General features: G+C 41.2%; 1 protein-coding gene across 21 annotated transcripts in view; it reads right to left on the bottom strand.

Annotated features, from left to right (window-relative positions):
• Positions 1-24,839, bottom strand: part of Trpm3 (transient receptor potential cation channel subfamily M member 3) — a 789,469-nt gene that overhangs the window by 205,490 nt on the left and 559,140 nt on the right. For 5 of the 21 annotated variants that reach the window (XM_038319969.1, XM_038319975.1, XM_038319983.1 and 2 more), the window contains exon 7: positions 12,439-12,513. The exons of the other annotated variants lie outside the window; for them this stretch is intronic. In XM_038319969.1, coding sequence (XP_038175897.1) covers positions 12,439-12,513 — 75 coding nt within the window. The remainder of the gene's footprint in view (positions 1-12,438; positions 12,514-24,839) is intronic. 21 annotated transcript variants of the gene reach the window in all.

Here is a 24,839-nt window from a genome sequence, read left to right as displayed (position 1 = left end):
GCTTCGTGTTGAGGCACAAGTGATGATTAATGGGGAGCCATGGAATGGTCATGGTTTGCTGATGGACCCCTCTCACTGAAAAGGAGGAGTCAGCCATGTGCACCTTAAGAACAGAAGGGAGAGGGAGATTGAGCCCATCTCTCTGCAGTAGTCTAAAAACACCAGCTGTGGTGGTCGAAGTCTAAGGCTAGGATCCCCTCCCCTATTCTGACAGCCTTAGTGACCCCTTAGAGAGTGGGGCCCAAGTCTAAACCCGTCGTAATACGCTGCTCAAGGCACAGCAAAGTCTTTCCAGGCTTGGGTCTTCCTTTGACTTCAGTGACTTTCCTGGAGGATGTGGCTTCGCATGGGTGCCGGTTTTATTTTAACCCCGGAAGTCCCAATTGACTCACACTGGAAGGACTCTTTTTCCTCGACTCTGAGGGACCCTGTCTAGACCTGGGCAGAAATTGTTACCTCCTTCTTTGCAGTTCCACGATGGACAGTCTTAGCCTCTTTCCAGCTTGGGCTTTCCATACATTCCCATTTCCTTCACTGGTCCTCAGAAAGCATTCCTGTTTCTAATGTATCCCTGCCCCGACTGCCACTGCTAGACCTCCTGTCCGCATGGCTAGACTTCATAAAGCACATTAACTCCACCTCATTGTCTTAGAAGGCAACTTGATGGACATAGATGTACTAAAACCATATTTTGCTATTTTGCACAGTATGTAGCACAAAGAGTAGATCCTTAATTTGTGAGATTATCACACTGATAAAGGAGTTATTATTTATAAAGCCTCTTAAAACAGAGCTTGGCACTCACTAAGAGCTTTCTGGTTAAATAAACACAAATATAAAGATGCTTATTTATGTTTATTAAGCTTATAAAAGGTTTTCTTATTTAAACATATAAATGATTCATGAAGATAGAAGAAATGAATGCAATTTATCTATTTAAGTCAAACACATGTTCTGACAGTAAAGTACTGGGAAACATGCCTCCCTGAAAATGTGCCTAGATTCCAGAGCAGACCAACAATATGCTAAAACCATATGCATTTATGTTGCATCCAAAACCCAAAACCTCCTGGTTTGAGGTAGATGGCCTTTAAAATTAAATTATTTTTTCCTAGTTCTCAATTATTTTTCTTGGTGCCTCAATCAATTTATTAAGTCTTTTGAGTGTGTTGAAAAAAAGAGATGCACATACTAAATAGTAAAACCAATAAACCAAATCCAAGTATTTTATATGCTTTCAAACTCACTTAGCTTTTGACTTAATGGGAAAGTTATTCCCTTATGGCCAGACAGCTCTGATTGAAATATGCTGCTATTAATGTCAGTGTGCTCCTATGCAAGTGGAATCACTGTGGATAATTTCAATAGAAAGGGACACCTAGTCCCATGGGCTATAAAGTGGATATTACTTTCCAAAAGGGAAAATCCAACATTGTTTTCTTTGGGGTCATTGTTTGAAGACTGAATGTTTTAACGTAATTGATCTAAAACAACAAGAAAACCCATCCAAACAAAGCTATAATCTTCATCTCTGCACTGTTCAAAACCCACATCAAAAGACTGACCTTGCCTTCTCAGATGCGGGGTAACTGGAGAAGTTCAGAACTCATTTTACTTTAAAATATTTTGCCAACACTTTTCTCCCAATGTCCTGGGATCCAAATATACAGCCAATGTAAGTGCCTGCACTTTGTGGCAAAATGAATAAAGAACAGCAGTTAAAGCAACTGTGGGTTGTGAACCCAGGGAAGGACCTGGCCTGTCATACAGGGAAGAACTGACGGAGATGGGCAAGGTGTTACTGCCAATGTGTATTACAGGTCATCCTCAAATTGTACATATGTTTTGATTTGCATCTGTTATAAGAGAATGCAATTATTTCCAAGAGTCCTTCCTTCAAGAAGTGTTTTCTTCTTCTCCACCCCTTTCTGTTTCCAAGTTCAAAGATAAGTCTTCTTAAACATCTTCCCCTTCACTAGGAGGCAGAATTAAATATTTTGCTGTGTTCTTTTTATAGTTAAAAAAGGTGTCTCCTTCATGACTATGCCCTATAAATTTTTCAGTCATCCACAACAATCTAAAGAGGAAGGTTCTCATGGCCCCCCTGTGACTCTTGAAATTTTATTTCCTTGTTTATGTATCCCAGCATCTCTTTTCCATACCTAGCAGATGTACCTTAGTAATTCAAGCATGTCACACAGAGTTCTTTATGTAGTAGCTGACCACTAAAGTTTGGAACACAGAAGAGCAGGAAGGCAGAGTCATTTTGTTTTTGCTGTTGTTGTTGTTGTTGTTTTTTGAGACTGGGTTTCTCTGTGTAGCTCTGGAGCCTGTCCTAGAACTCACTCCATAGCCACGGCTGGCCTCGAACTCATTGAGCTCCACCTGCCTCAGCCTCCCCAGGGCTTCCCCCCCTTTCTGCTCCAGTTCTGTCCTGATGATTGTAATGAAAATGTACTTCCTCCACAGACATTTTTAAAATATTTTTACAACATGAGCAATTTGTCCTCAGTTAACTGAGAGATGATTGCCCCCCAATCGGAAATGCAAATACCCCATGTGTATGTTCCCTAGTTTTCCTGTGGATTATTGAAGGCCCCTTTGGTAACTTTCAGGCCTTTCTTTGAGTCTTTAAGTAGCAGTTAGCCGTTATTCACAGCTATTATCTTCTTTTTTTTTTAATCTAGTGTGGTTTCACGGCTTATAGGAAAAATCTGAAATCCTTCCCTGTGATATGCAGGCTTGTCTCCTCCCAGACTCAGCTCACAGCTTCATCTTCAACTTTTTTGGTTTTCCACTCTGTGTTCTCACACAGCATCCTCAGGGTCCCTCATGTAGGATTATTTTTAAGCTCCTTTAGCCACCCTAGACTTCAGAGAAGGATCTCTCCCTCTCCCTCCCTCCCTCCCTCCCTCCCTCCCTCCCTCCCTCCCTCCCTCCCTCCCTCTCTCCCTCTCTCCCTCTCTCCCTCTTCCCTCTCTCCCTACAACTGTCTCCAGGAGGAGATATTTTAGCAGTTCCATGGACTTTTCTCTCCCCTGGTAAATTTATTTTTTTTTTTTTTACACCATCCTGAGTGAGGTAACCCAGGCCCAAAAAGATGAACATGGGATGTACTCACTCATAATTGGGTTCTAGCCATAAATAAAGGACATCGAGCCTATAATTTGTAAAAAATCCTAGAGAAGCTATATAAGAAGGTGAACCCAAAGAAAAACATATAGTTATCCTCCTGGATACTGGAAGTAGACAAGATTCCCTGGTAAATTTAAAAAGAATATTTAAGTTTGGTCGGCCAAGCCCAATACTTTTCCTCCCTCTTGCCTGCATGAGGTAGAGGTGGGATGGGGTGGGGTGGGGCTCTCCCAGGTCCTCCTGACGCCCTGCCCAGGAGGTGGGTATGATGTGAGGGGGTGCAGCACGGTGTTGGATTCTGCTCAACTCTGGGATTCATCCAGCTTATTCAGCCAATGGCCCTAAAGCCATGTTCTTCCACTTTCCCCTATAAGCAATACAAGTGGTATTTTGAATTCTATACCTTAACTACTTTTATTTCTTAATATTGTTTGGAACTTGGATAAAGAAGAGGGACACTTTATTTTGCCCCCTCTGCCGCCCTCCCCAACTCCATTTCAATTGTCAAAGCCTGGTTCCCATGTTATCAGTTCTTAAGCCCTATACAACCCCCTAGGCAGCATTAATTTTTTATGCCTTTGTGGTCTCATTGTTCACCAAAAAATTGTCTTTGGGTAGTTACTCTGCCTTGGTTTAATGGAAGTTGTTTTCCCTCTCTACACTGTAAGCTCCTTGACAGTAATTCCCCACTCATCTCAACACACTGGCTCCCAAATGCTTCATGCTCAGAAGATGGTTCAAACAAGTGCTTAAAACAGAAAACAAAGCTAAAATGCACAATACCTCGGGACAGTCCAGATGAAGGGACAGAAACACATCAAGAGTTGCAAAGAGACTATTACACACATCAACACTACTGAGGCATCCTGCTGAAAATGCATATGGTAGCCATTTAGGCGGTTCTGTAGCATCCTTTCCCAGATCTTTCCTACAGGGTTTCGGCAGTGGTCAGAGATCGGTGTGCGGGTCTCTGACTGTATCTGTCCACTTGGATTACATTGGAAAAGATCTGATGTTTAGAGACGGAATACTGTCTGCACTTTTTAGTGGAGGCTGTGCTGTTTCTCAGGATTGGACCTAGCTACGAGGACAAAGCATCTCGGCCACTGGGGTGAAAGATGTAAGCAAAGGTTTACATTCTTCTCCTTGCTAAAAGGATGCCTGTGAAGCTATTATTTCCTTTGGTTGAAATGAATAGAGGCTATGTGCCTGAAATTGAAGCCAAAATTTCTTCCCACTGAGCTGATTGATATGTTTTAGCAGTAGGCTAGGGATGACCTTCACCAGCAAGGTATCAAAACAACTAAAATAGCAGACTGCCATTGTTAGACACAAGACTAAGGGAAAAGGCATTGGCTGTCTTGGATCAATTACTATGTGGATCATTTTGGATCCCCAATTGTGGGTCTAATTTTGGACCCAAAGCACAAAATTAGATAATTGCTTTTATATGGTTATCTGTACATCTATAAGTTATATCCAGTCCCCCCCCCCCCCCAGTCTTTGATGAACTTTCAGGAGAAACTATGACGCTATATTATATTGCAGGAAACTGTTTTTCTGGCTTTATGCTTCCATGTTCAAGGATTCCATCCTGATTACTGTACTGTTCCACCCCTGATTACTCTGTCTGTTTTCTTGCTTAGGATAAGTTCTTACTGGGTAGATTAGAACGACTTCAAATTCATGATTCTCTTGCCTCAGGCTTTTGGGTTCTGGGGTTACAGAAGCGCACCATCACTCCTGGCTCTGTGGTCTGCTTCTTGACTGGCGAAAAGTCCTTTGATGAGTGTTTTCAGCCGGTTCCCTATTTTTCCTCAGGGGATGAATGCCAGTCAGCTAACTAGGTAAAGGTGCCTGTTGTGGAAACTGATTCCCCCTCGATTACCTCAGTGTCTCCAACAGTGTTATCAACAAAATTGGCATTCTCCTCTCCATCTGCCTGGCTGTGGTGCCGGACTCACAATATGGTCCCTGTCAAGGGTGGGGTGTGGTGTGGTGGGCTTCCAGCTCTAACACTGTGAGCTACAATACCATTTCAGCTCCAGAATCTACTCAGCCGCAGCACCGAGACAACCTGAGCCTCTGGCTCCACGCTGGAAGTGTAAATCTATTTTTAAGTGGAAAAAAATACAATTTTCCTGGCATAAGATTTGTTTTTCTTGATGTCATCACAGCTCTTTATAGGCAAATAATGGTAATATGGTTTTTAAAGAAGGTGATTACAAATGGGTCAAAACAAGGCTGCTCGTGAACCGCGGGGTTGTAGTGAAGTGTTGTCTCTCGCTAAGGAAATCATTTGATTTACCATTCAATCAGAGCGCATTTACAAGTATGCGTGGGTGTCCTTATTGATAATGACTTCGGTATTTCAACTATAAACCCAAACAGCTTAATTCTGGACAAGCCATCACGTACAGTGGCTCTCCCAGACTTAACGATCTCAAGGTCATCTCTGGCAGTTCTTAAAAGTAGACAGCAATTCTGGGGTGTTTAAAGGAGGCCCTGGGTTTGTTCGGGGTTGAGGGCCCTGTTTTGTGGGTTCAGTTTTCTGCTTCTTCTAAACGCAGCTATTCATTGTCAGAGCTGTTCCCCTGTCTGCACGAGGAGAGATGAGGCTCTAGAGAAGAATTGGATCTTTAAGCAAAGGAACAGAGCAATAATACAGAGGCACCATGTCAATCTCTTAGTGGGAAGATATCAGTTCAAAGCTTTTCCTATGGTCTAGCATATCCTTGGTGATGCAGGGGCTAAATCCCTGCTACTTCTCTTCTGGAGATGCATGCTGCATCACACCCTCGTTTAAACTCATTTGGCAGAATGATGAGAAGCTGGGAGACAGCTATGGCCTAGGGGTATGCAGTAGGTGCTCCCAGCCCTCGATCATGGGAGTATTTAATCCTATTATCGTATTCTGTATGTCTGTGTGAAACGGCCTTTTGTAGCTGCTGGCACCAAAAATCTGGGTGGCTGCAATAATAACTCATGACCTTATTATCTAAAAGAGGGCTCTCTTAAGATTATTAAGTAAGAACGTGGTCCTTTAAGGTTTGCCTTAAAAATCGCACTGCTCATGTACAAAAGTCATTCGCCCAATTGAGAAGGATCCGTAGAAAAGATGTGTGGAAATCTCACGCCAGTGTCTGTGCTAGGATGGAGGCTCTTATTTTAGACCCACCAGAATTACCCGTGGAGGCCACAGCTTGCAAGCAGAGCCTGGCCCATCCCTATGAGTTTCCAGTCAGTGAGAATCAGTGTTTCAGGGCAGCTTCCAGGTGATGCCACAGGAGCTATTGTTCTGGGGACCACACTTTGAGAGCCAATGGCTTAGCCTAAACTGCAGGGGGAGGCAGTAAAACAAACGAACAAACAAAAAACAGCTGACATCTATACTATGCTCCACTCAAGCAAGTAAAGGAAAAGTTCATGGGGGCGAGACTGGAGTCACCCACAGGGTTCCTAGGAGTCTCCTTTAAAACAGGAACCACCAGCAGATTTTTTCCTTAAAGGGCCAGTCAGGTGAGTGTTTTTAGCTTTGCAGGCCGGATGGACTCTGCTAAAGGATTCTGCTTTGTGACTGTGACACAGAGCATTCCAGGGAGATTTTATTTCGAATAGCATGTATCCTGTAGTAAATCCCTGTTTACAAAAATAGATGGCATGCTGGATTTGGTTCCTGGGCTACAGTTTGCTCACCCATGGGCCTAGCTAATGTGCTAAAGGAATTCAGAGGAAGAAAAATCTGTTAGTTCATTCATCTTGAGGGTCCAACGGGAAATGACCAAGTTGGGACCGTGGATGTGTAAACCCAGCGTTGAGGTACCTTCCGTTGTACCAGTGGCAAACTGTGTTCATTGGCAGAGGAATTCCCTAACAATTCAGCCCCTAGACCTGGCTGCTTGGGACAGTGTAAGAATCCTTTCCCCCATCCCAGAAGGAGTTTCACTGTACTAGTGAAAAATTTCACATCTACCTGCATTTTCTTCTTGGTGGTTTGCTTATAGGTAAAGAAAATACTAACATTTTTTTTATTATTATTTAAGAGAATTTGTGGAGTTTTGAATTCGATTTTGGTTCCCGCTTGTTTTTCCCTCTGCTCATTTCACAAGGAGTCATCTGGGTACATCTTTCCCCCACTTCATGGCAGGTTCGTGTTGCTCGCTAGAGCTGCTAAAAGCAAAATGATTTGAAGACAAGCTTTTTAGACGGCTTTTGTGTAAAACCAAACTCTTGCCCTGAAGAGGGTGAGAGAAAGGGGTGTATCTTTGACAGGGACAAGTGTGACCAGGTGGCATGGAAAGGAACCAGGATAAGAAACTCAACTCCCTGACTCAGTAGCCACTTTGGTTCTCAGGCCTTCTTACTTGGCTATTAGCAACATGAGCCCAGGGGCCATCCTGTTGATAGAAATGTCTTCCTTGCTTAACTTCAGTCAGTCCACTACCCTGGATTGCTCTCGGCTCAGTAGCTGCTCCCCCTCCCTCCATCTTTTGTACTTATTCCTTTTATTTAGCTGATATCTGATATTAGGTCTGTCCTAAGCCCGTTTTATATTCTCCTCTCATTTTTCAATTTTTACAGCCTCTTCATGGGTTCCCTATGCCTCTATCTAAAATTATAGGATTCCCCACAGATGTTATTTGGCACGGGAGTGCCAGAGTTGCCTGCTTTGGAGGGATGGAACAGATACGGACAGCTTTGGCATCATGGGTGACCTCGAGTGAGGGAAGTTAAGAGCCCCTCCACAATTTTCTAAGCTGTCTGTGAACAGGAGCGTGCAAGTCAGGGAGCGTGTGGGGGTGATACAGCTGTGAGTCCCCTAAGTACATGTGTTAAAGGCTCAGCCTCCAAGAAGGGCACTAACTGGGACATGGGAAATAAGAAGTAGGACCTACTAAGAACTCTTTAGATCTTTGCAGGTTTGCCCTTGAAAGGGATAGTGGGAGCCTTATCTTCTCTTTCTCTCACTTCCTAGTCATGAGATGAGCGGTTTTGCTTGATCGTGACTCCTACAATTGATGTATCGCCTCACCACGGGGCCCAAAGCAACACAACTCACCACTCAGGGACCAGGTATTCAAAATTAGGTGAATTTGAAGTTGATATTCTCTGTCTTGTTGTGTCTCTGAAATGGGGTCTTACTCTTTATCTTGGTCTGTCATTAGACCTGAGATCCTACTGTCTTGGTCTTCCCAGAAAGACCTGGAAGTGCAGGTGTGCACCACCATGTCCAGCTCAAGTGCTTCTTACGGTGATATGGAACTAAATTGCACAGGGTTAGGGCTGGTGCAGAGACTAATATGGATGGCCAGTTTGAACTTAAAAGTACATGGAGGAGGACGTCGGAATTTATTATAATTAAGGAAAATGTTATTGTGGCATTTCCCAGGAATCTGAGTTTATGAACAACAATTCATACTGCAACAGTTCTTTGTATTTGACTAATGGGAGCATATAAATCAACAGGGCAAAACGAATGCTATGTTCCAAGGGGCCAGGTTCTGAGGCTGGAAAACAAGGGTGCAGGGAACGGCTGCCTCGACTTTTCAGGCAGGCGTGCTGTGGTCTGTTGCTGCTTGCTTCACAGCCTCCCCCAGGATTTCACAACAAACCCTACTGTGCAGCACAGACGGTGCACACTTCCTGTGTTCTCTCTCTGGGTGGAAGAAATGCCGCTAATGAGGCAGGGCTCAGCTCCGATTTGTTTGATGACCAGGAAAGCTGACTCTTCAGCCCTCCCTCTCCCCGTTTTGGCATAGGCATGCGTATTCTTTTTTATTCACTCTGCTTCTTTGCAGCAGGAATTGCCCACAGCTCCCCATGTGGACCCAGAGATGCCAACCAAGGCTTGTTAGGGTCCTGCATTCCCTTGCCTGTGTTGTAGGACTTGAGTGTTTGCCTGCTGGGCTGTGGCATGTAGACCTTTGCTGAGCTTGGAAATCTGGCCTCCAGTGTGGAACAGGAACAGCCTGTTCAGTGCCGGGAAGAGTGCTGTTTTATCTCAGCCGGGGTGCCAAAAGAGAAGGGAAAATCTGCTGCTTGCCTGTTTGGCTATTATTCAGGCATGAAATCTCTTAATTTCCTCACTTTTTTAGGGGTTAATGAGCTGAGAGTTAAAGGTTAAAACATGTTTTTATTGTTAAAACAATGATAGCTTCATTAGTGATGCCCAGGACCCTTATTTTATTCTTCAGAAGTATATGAAGTACATGATGCTTTTTACATCCATTTGTTTCAGGAGCTTGGAATGTTCCAAACAACATTTTGTGTGGATTAAACAAATTATTAACAATCCTCAAAAGGGGGCGTTGGAGGGCTTGTGCTGAAATTTTCAGCTCTAACCATCTTCAGCAAATGAGAGTTTAAATCCACGTTCCTTTGATACCTCTTGGGAATAAGATACCATCTCTTCTCTAAATATATCTAACTGTGAGTTGATGATTATGGCAGAAAAGCACCCAGTCAGCACAAGTTCTCCCATTTATTCTCTGTTTGTCTAACTTTCTAAAGTTTGCCTTGCGTTGCCACCAAATGAATTGATCCTGATCTGGTCCAAAGATTAGGTGGTGACGTGGGTGACTATTACGTTGGCTCAGTGAGGAGAAATCAATAGATACTTCTTTTTCTGTATAAACAGAAATACTGTAGCTATGATGGCATTGGCTAATGCAATTTTTTTTTGTCTTTTTAATGCATTAGTTGGAAATGGTTAACAATAATTGCCATGGAATAGGAACACACTAAAATTTCCCAGACTGCATGTTCTTCTGCACGAGCCATGGTGGTCACGGTGATTGAGCCCATACACCTTCCTGTTGAGTTTTCTTCCTTAAGTCTCTGTATCATGTCACCACCTCATTTGTCCCTTCCTGTCTGGACTACATTGTCTACAGCCTCGTACTCCACTCCATGTCAGGCTGGAAACCAAAGCTGAAAACAAGGCTAGGAAGAAGCATCGCCCTTTGCAACGGTGATCTACCGGGCGGCTACTTGCACTCAGTTCTCAGGATGATTAAATGCTTAAGACACAGGCTCTGCTTTCCACAGTCGCAGAGCTTGCGGGTGATAGGCGGGTGAGCAGGGAAATGGGCACACCATCACTAATGAGGAAGAAGGGCTACACAGAATTTAAGAGAGTCAATTGTAATGTGGAAGATGTGAGGGATGTGGGTGGAGGAGACTCACCAAGGAAGGGGACTTCGTGGATGGAAGGTAAATTGTTAGGCGGAGAGATGAAAAGAATGTTGCCCGTCAGTAATAGGAGAGGGCTGGATTCCATCAGGTTTCAAAGAGAGAAAAAACATACCCAATAGCGTATATTATTTCAAGAAAACTGTAAGTATCTTGGAATGAGTGGATTAAAATGTCCATGTGGCATTATGGGAAAAAGAAGCTAGGAAAGAAACAGGAACAATATGGAGGGTCCTTCACTTAGCAAGGAAATAAAAAAGGGACCAGGACCCACCAGGCAGGTCCTGTTTTCATGAAAATAATCTACTTTAACTGGCCAGAAGAAGTAAATTTGACTGATTTTGAAAACAAAAATGTCAATTATTTCCAACTTAAAGTCTTCCTAATCTATAAAGATTTCTCACCATTCTTTTCTCTGTGGCGAAATGCCTAGGGGATCCCATTTGGAATATGGGTGAATTACCTGGTCAAAGTTGTTTAAAAGAATGGTTCCATCCCCAAATAAGTAAGTTAAAAGTGAAAATGTTTCTTTTCTCAGAAAGAGAAGGATCCTAGCTTGAATAGGAAAGGGTCAGCAGGACAAGATAGGCAATCACCAAGAAATTGTTTTCCTTAAAATTTCTTCTATTCTCCAAAGTTGTTTTGACTTCATTGTTTTGATTTTTAAAGTGGTTTAATTAGCAAGGATGGCTAATGTTTTACACAACTAACTTGTCCCAAGTCATTTTGCCAAATAGAGAGAAGTGAGGCCGAGATTGTTGTTTCACCCCCTAAGCCCCCCCCCCCACACCACATAAATTCTTCTTTAGCTAGAAGGTCCTCTAAAAGGCAGAGGAAATTTTGAATAACCTAGACCACTGAGAGCATCTGGAAAATGGCATAGTCATCACAGTCATCAGTAACTGCACATGACTTTGGTACTTAGAACTGTACTCAGCCTTGATCTCTGGTTGAGACAGAAGAAAGTCTGTATGATTGGCCTCAACAGATCAGAGCATCTACAGAAGGTGCTAGGATGTCCTTAATATGATATGATTGCTTAGAGGAAGCTCAGCTTCCTTTGCCAGTTAGAGTTTGAACTTGGGGTTGATAATATGTGAGCATCTCATCCACTCTTTCTCACTTCTTAACTTCCCTGGGTAAGGTTCTATGATGTACAGAGTTGCTACCCCCATCTTGGGAAAGTTATGGCCTCAGTGATGGAAAATTTCATGTTATGGTTATCCTAATGCATTGGATGATGGTGCAATGATCAAAAAAGATGCCAGTGATGACAATTGAACGTCCCTTTGCCTTCCCAGCCTCCTTCATATATTCTCAGGCATAGGATGACAAAGGGAAGTCCACGAGTCACATGAAGAAGGACTGTTGTAGCCATGGTACACGGTCAGGAGCTCCTTTGCTTGCCTCCATCTGCCTGCCCCCTCTTAGCCATCCTCTCTATTTCCTGCTCGTGCTGTTTCTCCAGCATCTTAGCCACTGACCGGAAATCTCTCCCCACCTAAGTCCTGATTGATGACTCATTCAAAGCAATGATTAACCAGTCCTGGACACAGTGAGTCCTCAACTAGGTGCTGAATGAAACAATGCTTTCAAGCTTTCAAAGGGAGACAAATTTTCAGGAGCCTCTTCTTAAGTGAGCTAATGTTTCGTGCGTTGAAGAACAGGGTAGTAAAGATTCGGGGATCACAGCAGTCTAGGTAGACACGCAGGTGCCCAAGTAGCTGGGCATAAGAGTAAGGGTATAACCTACCTGAGATATCATTTTATAACTACAAAAAGTCATGTGATTTCTACCTTGGATGGATTTGTCAAGTATTAAGAGAGACAGTACATAGGACGATGTCTTATATTGTCTCGGGAACTTGAGTAAATGCTTCCTTCCTTTTACTCATATCTTAGAATGCTGCTAAGCTGTCCTAGGTGGCATCTTCACGGTGACATGTTAAAAAGAATCACTAAGCCCCGGTAGGGATGGATGTCTTAGAAGAGATGAGCAGTAGTCAGGAGAGTGATGTGGTTAGGAATTTTTAAGGAAATGATAGCTTCTAAGGTTAATTTTCTTGATTGGGGTTTAAGAGGAAATTCAAGGTTCTTGTTAATTATACTTACCAATTGGGTCTAATTGGCAACTACCCCAAAATGAATAAAACAAGCGGGAGTCAAGAGAGAAAAACGGCAGGCATCCTGTCAAAAAACAAAAGCTTTGAAATTTCTACAACCCAATGGTCGGATACACATTTCATTAAAGCAGATGGACCACCCAATTTGTGTGAGTCTCTATGTGTGCAATCCTGCACACGCAGAGCTGGGCAAAGTATCATATGATTTTTCAAAACCAAACACAAGCAGATTCCTAGCAACATGCTTTCTGCTGGTGGAAGAATATTTTTGTCCTGTTCCCGTCGAGATTAGTTATGGGAGGTGAAGGAATTGCTTTACACTCATATTACATCTTAGTATTGGTGAAACCCAGTGTTGGTGGCTGGTGTATCAGGTAAAATGATAATTATGACTCTTTCAGTTCTGTCTTCCAGGGCAGGACAAGAAGATTCATGCCTATATTGTTTATTGCTTTTAGAAACATTTCTGCATTTTTTGTTTGTTTTTTGTTTTTTTTTTTTAAAGAAAAACGTTCCATTGCCAAACATGAGCTACATATGAATTACATTAGCTGATCACATGCTAATCTTCTTGATTTTTTACTAAGCATGAACAATGTTATTTAGTAAGGATTCTCCTTCTGCTCTTTCTCTTTCATTGGCTAGCCAGAGGGTTGACTGTGTCTCCAATGCCTTCTCTCACTTCAGTATGCAAGGTTTCCTACTGAACTGGCTTTTCTCCCTCTCACCCAGGAAAGACATTGGATGGCAAGTCCTGTCTGGGGAAATCTCACTGGTTAAAGTTAGCCTGTTTTTGGCTAGGTGGCTCAAACAGCGTCTGCTGTCAAATCTGGGCCTAAGGGAACCAGCCTGCCTTTGCCTTCCTGAGGCTCTTGCCTTAGAACAGCATATAGAGGAATTCCAGACCTCAGCTTCTTAGGTCTGAGCTAGACTTCTAGAGAAGCCTTAGGTTGTGGCAGTTGCTGGGGATACTGGAAAGGGACGGATAGTTGGTGAAAGGCACTGAGCCCCTGCTCATGGTTCAACATTGAGCCATTCCTGAGGTCCACCACCAGACAAAACCGTGTTGTTAGAACAGTGAACACATGGAGAAAACCATAAAGCAGCATCCCCTGAAGCCCAGGACGTGGGTTGCTTCCTTTAGATTCTCCTCTGTTCATAAAATAACAAGTCAAAAGTAACAGTGTTACATTTCCCAGTGCATCCTTAATTAGTGTGTTTCTGAGGACACAAATTCAGCTAACAATCGTGTGTAGCCATCAGACCACTTGTTAATACTATAAGCAAAGCTTCTAATGGATGGCAACTACACCCGCCCTCTTCCAGATATTTAGTGTAAGTATTATGAATGAAACTGAGCAATTCATAAATACATATTAAAATTAAATAAACCTGGCTTTGTTACATCGTTCCTGAAGCGTGAACCACCGGTTGGTATTTTCAATCTTTCTTTCTCTCTCTCTATAAACTCCTCATGAAGAAAAATCTCAAAGGCTGCTGTGCTAAGGGGCAGGGGAAAAAGTGCAACTAAAGTTAAGAACTGGAGTGTCACGGCAAAGGGGTGCACTGATCATGTCCCCGGTGGTCTTGAACCCTCTCCCCCAAAGACACAGTAGAGAGATGATGAATGAGAAGATGGGGAGCAAAAGACTAGAGATTTTGTACCAAAACAAGATCAATTCCGCAAGTGCTGTCTTGGTGGATGTTGCTGAACTGCACATTGAGGTTTGTTTTTTACCTCAGAATTCCTAGGACATTGTCCCAAACAGAGACCATCCCTCAAACTAAGATAGCAACGTGCTGCAAGCAGGGAATGGCAGACTGTGTGTAGTTTGGGTTCAGGCAGAAGCTCTGTCAAGTCATTCACTGTGAGTTCAAAAAAAAAAAAAAACCTTAAAGTTTCTCCAAGTGACTTTTCTATATAAAGAACAAAAGTAGTGAGGTAGATGAGATCTAAAGATCATCTATATGTCTGTACACACACCACACACACACACACACACACACACACACATACACACACGACACACACACACACCACACACACACATACACACACATACACACACATACACACATACACACACATACAACACACATACACATACACACACATACACACACACATACATACACACACATACACACACATACACACATACACACACATACAACACACATACACATACACACACATACACACACATACACACACATACACACACATACACACACATATACACACATACACACACATATACACACATACACACACATACACACACATACACACACATACACACACATACACACACATACACACATACACACACACATACACACACATACACACACACACTCATACACACACACACATACACACACATACACACACACATATACACATACACACACACACACACACTCATACTGTACTATTTATGTTCTGGTTCTATATTCTACTTTAGTTTTTCCCTAAGACTCTCTGTTAGTAAAAGAAGAAGGAAAACATGCATGTCTCTCCTTATGGGTTTAACGATTTATATGTTCTAAAAAATAACTTGAGGTCATATGTCCTCATTCATGTTTGCCCCAGAAAACTTCCCTGTGCCATTAGAGGATACAATTTAAGAAAAATAAGACAAGGTTCAACTCTATGTACTGTACTAAATTTCTGCCTATCGAAAGCGTTTTACCTGTGTGGCATGTTAAGTGTATTGGCCCCATTGTGCCTGTCAAATCTTGCTTGGCAGGCATCTGCATAAATATTCTATCCAGAAATGTTTTTGTCTGAACTGCCGCTGTACTTTGTATTACAAAGGGCATGGGGCACTTGCTGTTCTATAGTGCAGCCTCTGCGCACACAGCCAGCCCTTCAGAACAGGCTGGTACAGGCGTGGGCTCAGATCTAGACTTCCTGGGTCTGCCACTTAGTAGCAGCCTGACCTGGGGTCCATTCCTTGGCCTCTGTGCTTTAGTTTGCTTACTAAAGAACAGATGAGGAACTCTTGTAGAGATTAGATCAGCTATTCCTTGTAAATGCTGTAGAGTAGGACTCGATCAACACACGGTTGTGTTGACTTCTTTGGAAGACTAAGTTCTGCAAACACAAAGCGATGCTTTATGTACCTTGCTGCCTCCACAGTGCTTTCTGAAGTGCAGGCACTCAGGCAAACTTATAGAGCAAAAGTCCCAAAGAAGCATTGCCATGGGAAAATGGAACTGTGCAATCACTGTTTATTTTAAACCATAGGAGGTTCTGCCACATTTAAAAAAAGTAAGGAATTCAATATATATTTTGCATACATAGGAAATATCTTAAAATTATAGTGAAGTAAAGCGTATATTGGAGACACTTTGCTACAGTGAGCATATGGGCACTATTCAACATGAAACAGCTGTTGAAGGAGCTACAACTTAATGGGGAGAGGGGGAACTGGACTTTGGGGTACCCAGGAGTGTGATGAAAGAGAAATGACTATTATTGGATGGCCATATTCCCCTCTTGGTAGAGACACAGATGTGAGGTGCTCTCAGTCTCCCCACTGCGACAGGACATCTATTTATACTTTAGTACTGGGAACATGTTTAGACTGTGCCGTAACCTGCCAAATCCAAAGCAGAAACATGTCGTGTGATCTGATTTTAGTTATTATTAAATACAAGCATGAAATTTGTCACACTGGTATCATAGTTTTTACATAACTTTCATATGTGACTTGAGAATATTGTTCCTGTGTCTATAGCCAGCCTCTCTTCTTTCAGCTTCCTGACTGGATTCTTTGCTGATTCTTTATTCCTAAGACAAAACCAAGACTGCGTGGATCAAGGAAGGGGTATTTTGAATAGTGTGATGCAGATTCTCATTTACTGGTCGGGTATGATGGGGGTCACCCTAGAGCTGAGGTAGGAGAACAAGGAGAAGAGAGCTAAAGGATACGACAGTTGAAAGGACAATTTAAAAATAACATACAACACGAGAGCAGTGGACAGTGGTGTGCTGTAGTTAGGATTTTTGCCAAATGAGTATGTTACGGCTATCCATCCTAGGGAGGAAATAGGGAACCATGCAAGATGGTTTTACTATAGATGTGTCGAATAATTCCACTTTATACTCCTTAATTGTACATAATATCTATTTTAAAACATGGTATATATATGTTCAGGGAAGGAAGGTGTCGAACGCCTGTGTTAAAGGGATAGGGGAACTACATCCAATGACTTATTCATATACTCTTTTGCAAAAATTGTCTCTGTTTGCTGTAAAATTCAGCACCAGGCTGGCTAGTTTTTATGCCAGCTTGACATAAGCTAGAGTCACCTGAAAAGAGGGAACCTCAATTGAGAAACTGCCTCCAGGAGATCCCACTGGAGGGCATTTTCTTAATTAATGATTGATGGGGAGGGCCCAGCCCATTGTGGGTGGTACCATCCTTGTGCTGGTGGTCCTGGGTTCTATAAGAAAGCAGGCTGAGTAAGCCATGGGGAGCAAGCCAGTAAGCAACACTCCTCCATGGCCTCTGCATCAGCTCCTGTCTCCAGGTTCCTGCTCTGTTTGAGTTCCCATCCTGACTTCCCTCAAGTGTTAAGGAAACAAAAGTCAAATAAACACTTTCCTCTCCAAGTTGCGTTGGTCATGGTTTTTCATCATAGTATTAAACTTAGACAAGCATCAAGAAGTCTTAAGGGCAAAAAGTGTAGGTATCACTTCCTGCCTTTTGTCTCTCACCTGGTTCACTGTAAATACTATTTATCTACAATTCTAAGTATCCTAGAATACTTAGGGCTTTTGCATAAGCATATGAGTAAAATGTCAAAATGTGATTATAGTAAACAAACAATTACATATAGGATAGACTTTAAATTAAAGATTAACTTTAGATATCTTAAAAGATACCTCTAGATAGCTTTATATAGGAGCCCAAACAGAACTATTTCACTATCTATAATAATTTGAGTATTTTACTACATGTCTCCATGATTTTTTGTATCATTGAGTAATGGTTAGGTTATTTCTGTTTTGTTACTGTGAGCAATATTATAGTAGGTATATACAGAGTAAATTTTTAGTAGTGAAATTGTAGACTCTAAGGTTTTGTGCACATTAAAGGGATGGTAGAGCATCGCTAAATAGGGTTTCCACATTTACACATGTAACAAAGATGTTCTCAGTTCATATTTACACAGTATTTATTGACATAAGTTTACCTTGAGCTTTGATTTTTGCCAATTTGATTGATATAACTTTTTCACTGTTGAATGATGTTAAATCTTTATCTCCTTCCCCATGACCTTCCTATGGATATGTCTTGCTCAATTTCCAATAGGGTGTTACACATTTTTCTTTTTGATTTATAAATACTTTGCATATTACGGAAATTGGCTCATTGTCACAGTTGTAAATATAGTCTTCATTTGGCTATCTTTTGAAATTTCTTTTCTAATGGAATTTCTAAACATTTGTTTTCTGTAAAACCCTGTCTTGTGTGAATGTAAAAGTCACAATACTTACAATTTTTTGGCATCAATCAAACACCCCTAACCTGAAAATTTGGTAGCCCCAATTTTCTGAAATCTATAACACAAACTCTCAAGCATTTTAGATAAGGAAAACTCAAGCTATTTTATAAAATGATAGTGGGAAAAGATACCCAGTCAGAAGGGGAACCAAGAAATTGTTGTGAACAATGGAGTATAAGGGAGAAAAGAGAACGTTTATTTTCAAAGTTCTCGCTGGGAACTCCTAAAATGTGCAAGGTCACACACACACACACCCTGAATTTGCTCACTCTCTAAGCTAGAACAGAAACTGCATCTACACAGAGACCTAGCACTTAAGTTGGACTGAAAATGCAAGTTAAAAATCAAAGAAAAAAATTAGGGTTAAATTGATAATGACATGTATATGATCTCTAAAACAAGGAACCCGATGAACTTACTTATGAAGATTAATTATAGTCATATATTTTCTTATAACTTTCATTAGCAGACATACCAATTCATATGTTTATTAGTCCTTTAATGGCTTCATCGACACCCTATCCCTCCAGGCTTTATCCTGTACTACGACTAGTTATCACTTCAGGATCATTCAAGTGTAAGAAAGCCAGACTGATGACTGACATTAAGGTCTTATCACACCTCCTCACCTTCTCTTCCCTCTCCACAAAGATTCCCTCCACTGAGTCGGAGGATGGCCTCCTTTCCTTCCCTTCTCACAAAGGGCCAAGGCATTTCTGTCCTACTTCCTGTTGCCAGGACTGTGGCCATGTGTAGGTCATGTGAGAATTGCTTTCTGGGATTTATCTTTGAGTCATTCCCATCAGGACTATGATGTGAGAGAAGCAGAGTATCTGGCCTCATATTTTTACTGTTTTGCTACCCAATGTGTAACAACACATTTGTGCCTTGCACAGTATAGGTGATAAATTTGAAACTAAGAGGATCATCTGTTGGATTAGTTATCTGACGAGGTTAATGAAATCAGGGCTGAGGTGTAGTCCAGTTGTCACTGGACGGCTTGGTCTCAATATGATTTCCACCCCATGATACTGAAAAGTTCAAAGGTGAGGTGGGAAAGAGCAAGCCTGACCCCTGTGCTATAGGTGATATGCAGGAAAATATTTCCAGTGAGCATCCTGGGTACGACAGGCTTGGTATTTATGAATAGCAAACATGCTTTCTCCATAGGTCAATCCCAGTTAATATCCAGTAGCTACTTGGAATGTTCAATTTTAAAGGTACAGTAAAACTTCCAGCTGTCTTCCGACAGCTTTCCTGCCCTTCCTAATAAAACATTTGATCCTGCTGCCTATCTCCCAGATTAAGACTGTATACCTATAATTAGTGGCTGACACAAGATGGATATAAAACATGAACCAAAATAATGTGACTTTCTCATTGAGCCTCTAAGGGTGTGTATGTGTGTCAGGGGGTGAGGGAGCTGGGGTGAAGGAAGGGTTTGCTTATAAGCCTGAGTTTTTCCGTTCCTTGATTCTGATTTATTCAAGCCAGAATGTACGTGTGCTGATGGGAACCACACAAATGGTGATGAAGAGCAAACCAAAGAAGGACTTTGAGTCCTGATGCCATGATGTAAGTAAGAATAGTCATTTCCGACCTCATGTATGCCTCTTAGCTTTAGGTCACTGTCACAGCAGCAGGGCCTAATTCCTAACTAAGGCCAATAGCTGTGAGTTATAAGATGTATAAGGAAAAGGTGACCTGTGAGGTTTGTGCTGCAGGCCATCTTTATTTCAATGATAGTGCCAATTGCTGAAACACACACACACACACACACACACACACACACACACCACAACTTTATTTTGCCTAAAAAACCCAAAACATTTAAAATTAGCGCACATTCTGGCTAGTTTTCACTTGACACAAATTAGAGTCCCTTGGGAAGAGGGCACCTCAGCTGAGGAATCACCTCAACCATATTGGCTTATGGACACATCTGTGGGCATTTTCATCATTGCTAGTTGATTCAGGAGGGTACCACCCATGCCATCATTAAGCAGGTGGGCCTGGGCTGAGTAAGAAAAGTAGTTAAGCAAATCAGATGGTGCAATCCGGGAAACAACATTCTACAGTGGTTTCTGCCTCGAATCCCTACCTACCTTGTCCTTCCTCAGTGGCGGACTGTAAACTGTGAGATGAAATAAACCCTTTGAGTGGATTTTTCTTTCCTCCTTCATGTCATGTGTGACATATGTCTCTTTTGCCATGTCCCCCATCCTTAACACCCTTTAACTTTCCTTTGGTCTCCTCTTCATTTATATATTACACACACGCTCTCTCTCTCTCTCTCTCTCTCTCTCATATATATGTATATATATACATATATATATTACAAACTTGAATAAAAATATGAGAGAGAACATGTGGTATCTCTCTGAGCTTTCATCAATACAATACTTTTCAGAGCCATCTATTTTATGCAAATCTAATTCTCTTTGCACATGAATAAAATTTCACTGTGCATATGTACCAGTTATTGTCCATTCCTCTGTTGATGGACATCTAGGCTGCTTCTGATCTTGCTTTCAGAAATAGGTCAGCAATAAACTTGAGTTTGGTACAAGTGCCTCTGTGATAGGGCATGGATTCCATGGGGCAAATGTCTAGCAGAATAAACTAGGTGAATTCACTAATTAATTTTATCCAACTTTTAAGGAAGATTTAATACCAACACTTCTCACTTCCACAGAAGAGATGGGAAGGAACACTACCAAATTCCTTCTGTGAATCTACTATTTTGATATCAAAATCAGATAAAGGCAAAAAAAGAAAGAAAATTACAGCCCAATCTTCCTGTTGAAATAAATGCAGATATTCCCAACAAAAATCAAGAGCACTTTTTAGAAAATCATATATCATATCAAGTGGGCTTTACCTTCTAGATACAGAATTGGCTTACCATATGTAAATCAATAAATATAAAGGATCATATAATTAAACTTAAGGACAGAAACCAAACCATCATCTTGTTGGATGCAGAAATGTGTTTGACAAAGTCTAACAAGCCTTCATGGTAAAAATTCTGGAGATATTAGGAAAATTTTAGTATAACTTAAAAAATAAAGGCTATATCCAACAAACATATAGCCAGCATTATACCAAATGGGAAAAAAGTGGGAAGAATTGGTAATGAAGCAAGGTTGTCTCCTCAGACCTCTCTTATGCAATATAGTACTTTGAGTCTCAGAGGAATAAGAAAGACACTAAAGTGATAAAGCTAGGAAGGGAAGAAGTCAAACTATGCCTGTTTGCAAACAACACAGTTTTGTATTTAAAAGAGACTGCATACCCTATCAGAAAACTCTAAGATTTAATAAATGGATTGCAAGATACAAAATCAATGCAAAAAACTCAGTAGCTCTCATATATTACAATGGTAAACTCAGAGTTCTATCTCATTCATAACAGTAAAAGAAATTTTCTAGGAATAAACCTAACCAAGGCAGTGAATGATCTCTACAGTGAGGACTTCAAGACTTCAAGACACTGAAAAAGGAATCTAAAGAAGATACGGATGATGGTAAAACTTTCCACATTTCTATAATGGCTAGATTAACAAAATGAAATTAACGCTATATTGAAAAAAAGTGATCTACAGATTCCACGCAGTTTTCATCAAAATTCCAATGTCATTCTTCAGAGAATTAGGAAAAAACATCAGACATTTGTAGTTTTCACATTTCTTATAATAATATAGCTGGGCAGGTTCCTAACTGTCCTTCGTCTTCTAGTGGTGACTACTGCTTAGCACTGCTGCCCCTCAGGGTTAGTGATGTTGATAAGTGTATTGATGAATGCAACAGGTTTTTTGATTGATGTCAACCCTTTGGGGAGACTTGGCTCCATGGTTTAATAATAGAAAATATGAATATGGATATATATATGATCTACTATAGTCTAGGGATATGAAATATATATGCTACTTGCCAGATATACAATGTAAATTTTTTAGAAAAATTACCTCATGGTGCTCACTTCATGAATTACTCATTCCCTCAAGATTTATGTTGCTTCCTTGCCTCTAACTTCTAGAATAATTCTAAGTAATTTATAGATAAAAATTAGCATTTTTGCCTATTCACATCTGATATCTATTCTGGCAGAACCCTGATTTATTAGAATGCTCCCTGGGCAATGTCATCTAAAGAGTGAGCTTGCCAAGGCCTCAGAGGTAAAGCAATTGCCTCTCTGGGTTTTATCTCATCCTCATGACAACTGTAAACTGTGGGATTTCTCTGGACACCAAAGGCTACGACAGGAGAGTTCCCAGCCTGGAGCATCTAAAGCAGTAGGCTAGGAGCCGGTGCTGCTGAATTGCAAATTCTTATTTGATTTACATCATGGGCTGGTTCTGCCTGTTAGGCAAGTCAGTGTGTCTCTTCAAATAAAGACTAGCTTTTATACAACCACGATGGCACAGCGGTCAACTCCATTCCCTGACTCCCGATACACGAAGGGTTCCAATACAGAGATGCTATTGGGCATCTCTAGGAGAGAATAGGCTTCACTCTCAGTACCAATAAAGTTCAATATTACAGAAAATTTCTTACAGTGATATTAGGATGTATTAGAGCTGGCATTTTATATTATGGATTTAAGGGCACCAAAGTCCTTAAAGACTGTTAAATATTTTTAATCTCACCACTATTCCTGAGCGATATTTCTTCTATATGTATTCAAATAGCAAGTGCATCCAAAGGGATGCCATTGTTGGGTACCAGGAGTTCATATGAAGCTGTCTTACATATTGTAGGATGTTAGTATTCTTGCCCCTTTCCTGTCATTAATTAACTACCAAAGATTGGGGCAACTCCAAAGATTTGCTCTCTCATTTGTCTGTTAAGGGAGGCTGTTCCACCATAGCTGAAAATTATGCAAAAGTCATCTTTCAGAGTGGTGGCCAAGTGTGGTAGTAAAGGGACCAGGATATAAATGCTACAGTCATGAGTGCTTATTTCGAGTTATAGAAACCTCCCTGTCATAAATTGCTTTAAGTTGGTATGTACATCATAGGCACATACTAAACTTCAAATCCAATTTAATTTTGATTTTAATCAACTGAACTTCCATAATCTCTTTTAACCAACTTCTTTTTTTTAAAAAAGCTTTGACTTATCTTGAGGACCAGTGTGTTCATAAGACCCATTTCAGTGGAAGGGGGAAAGGCTCTCCACAAAAATCTGGGATGTATTACATATGTCATTGTCTACTGGGACACACCACTCTCCTCACTGTTCTTTTTTGTAAATTGTGTGAATAAGTACAAAGTCACATATGAACAGGTGTACTGCAACAAGAACTTTATATATAAAAGAATTCCCCCGGAGGGTTCTAAATTCCAATATCATTTGATTGTATTTTAGGAATTCTGCAATCATTTCTGTTCCTTGTTTACTTAAAAAAAATAAATGTCAAACTCATTTTAATCTGCTCCTTTAGAGAAAAGTGCTCTGGGTGGCTTCATCAGGCAGGGCCACCGTTAAATGTCAGATGTTATTCTGGGGTGAACAGCATCAAATTATCTTTCTAGCAAACTGGCAGTGTAGAAACCTCAGTGCACGCAGTGACACCTCCATTAACTAACCCTCAATGCACATGTGTTTGCAGTGGGCTGCCATGAGAGGCTTTCTAAGATTGAATTCAGCCTGATGGAGAGTTCTCATTTAAGCAGAGAGGAAAAGCCGGGGAATTCTAGCTTCATAAAGATGTCCTAGACTGATGTGCGCAATATAATGATAAACCCAGGCCAAATGAAATTTCCATTTGGTGAAATCTAAAATATAAAGTGATGAGCCGCCACCACCACCACCACCTTTAATCAATTGGATCCCAAAGACAACTTGAATTTGGTCTTTTTCTTACAATGTCCTTTAGACAAATGATCAGAAGAAACTCTAAGATTCTAGACATTTTGGATTGATTTGCATCAGCCCAAGTTCTTGCCCTGGCACAGGCAGGATACATTTCAGCCTTACTGACATTCACAATCTCTCATACACAGGGAAGCAGCTTCAGCCTTTTCTTTTGTACTCAGGCCCTAGTGACACTAGATTTTCAACCCTTCGGGGAAAACTAGTGATTTTTGGTTATTACTTCAGAGACCAAGAAGTTCTACCAATTACCACTTAATAATTAGTGATATTAGACACTTGATGATACATGCCAGGATATAATTTTGGCGACTTTTCTACCGTTGGACCCTTTCTATAACTGAAGGGGGAGGTAGACTCTTAATCAGCAGAGTCAGGCTAGAAGTAGTAAAGCTATTCTAATAAACATCCTGGCTCTGATGGGCTGCTGAGCAGAAGCTCAGGGTCACGGTAGGACCTAAGGCAGCGGGGCTATATAAACATGGTCCATGGTCCCTACTGAGAGGGCCAGAAGGGGACCAAAGGTCTGGACTGCCACATGACATAGTTCTTTTACGTGTTCAGCCGCTTAGTCACAACTATGTGAACGATCATCTGGGCTCACAGATTCAGAAACATTACTAGGAGAAAACTGGCAAATGACTGAACATTCTAGAACTATAATAATCTGCCCTCCCATGTCTACCTGCCATTGACCTTCATAGCACTTGTAACAGGCAAAGACTTCCTCTTCTCCCCAAAACAACATTCCTTCGTTAAAACTTAAAAAAAAAGTTATAGCTTCTGGAAAGTTTATAACTTTAGTTACTGAGAACAATAATGTCAATATTGGATTTTTGGTAAGCTGAGGGTAGAATCTCGCATCAGAAGAGAGGATTGTCCAACTTTTAAGATACATTTTAACAATAAAATAATACATTTAAGGCACTATTTATTCTTTAAAAAATTTTATGCGTGTATGCAATGTGTCTAGAGCATATCGACAGCTGTGGTT

The sequence above is a fragment of the Arvicola amphibius genome, chromosome 1 (assembly GCF_903992535.2).
Source record: "Arvicola amphibius chromosome 1, mArvAmp1.2, whole genome shotgun sequence".
Lineage (NCBI taxonomy): Eukaryota > Metazoa > Chordata > Mammalia > Rodentia > Cricetidae > Arvicola > Arvicola amphibius.
Note: the sequence above shows the minus strand (reverse complement) of the source record. Positions and strands in the feature narration are given on the sequence as shown.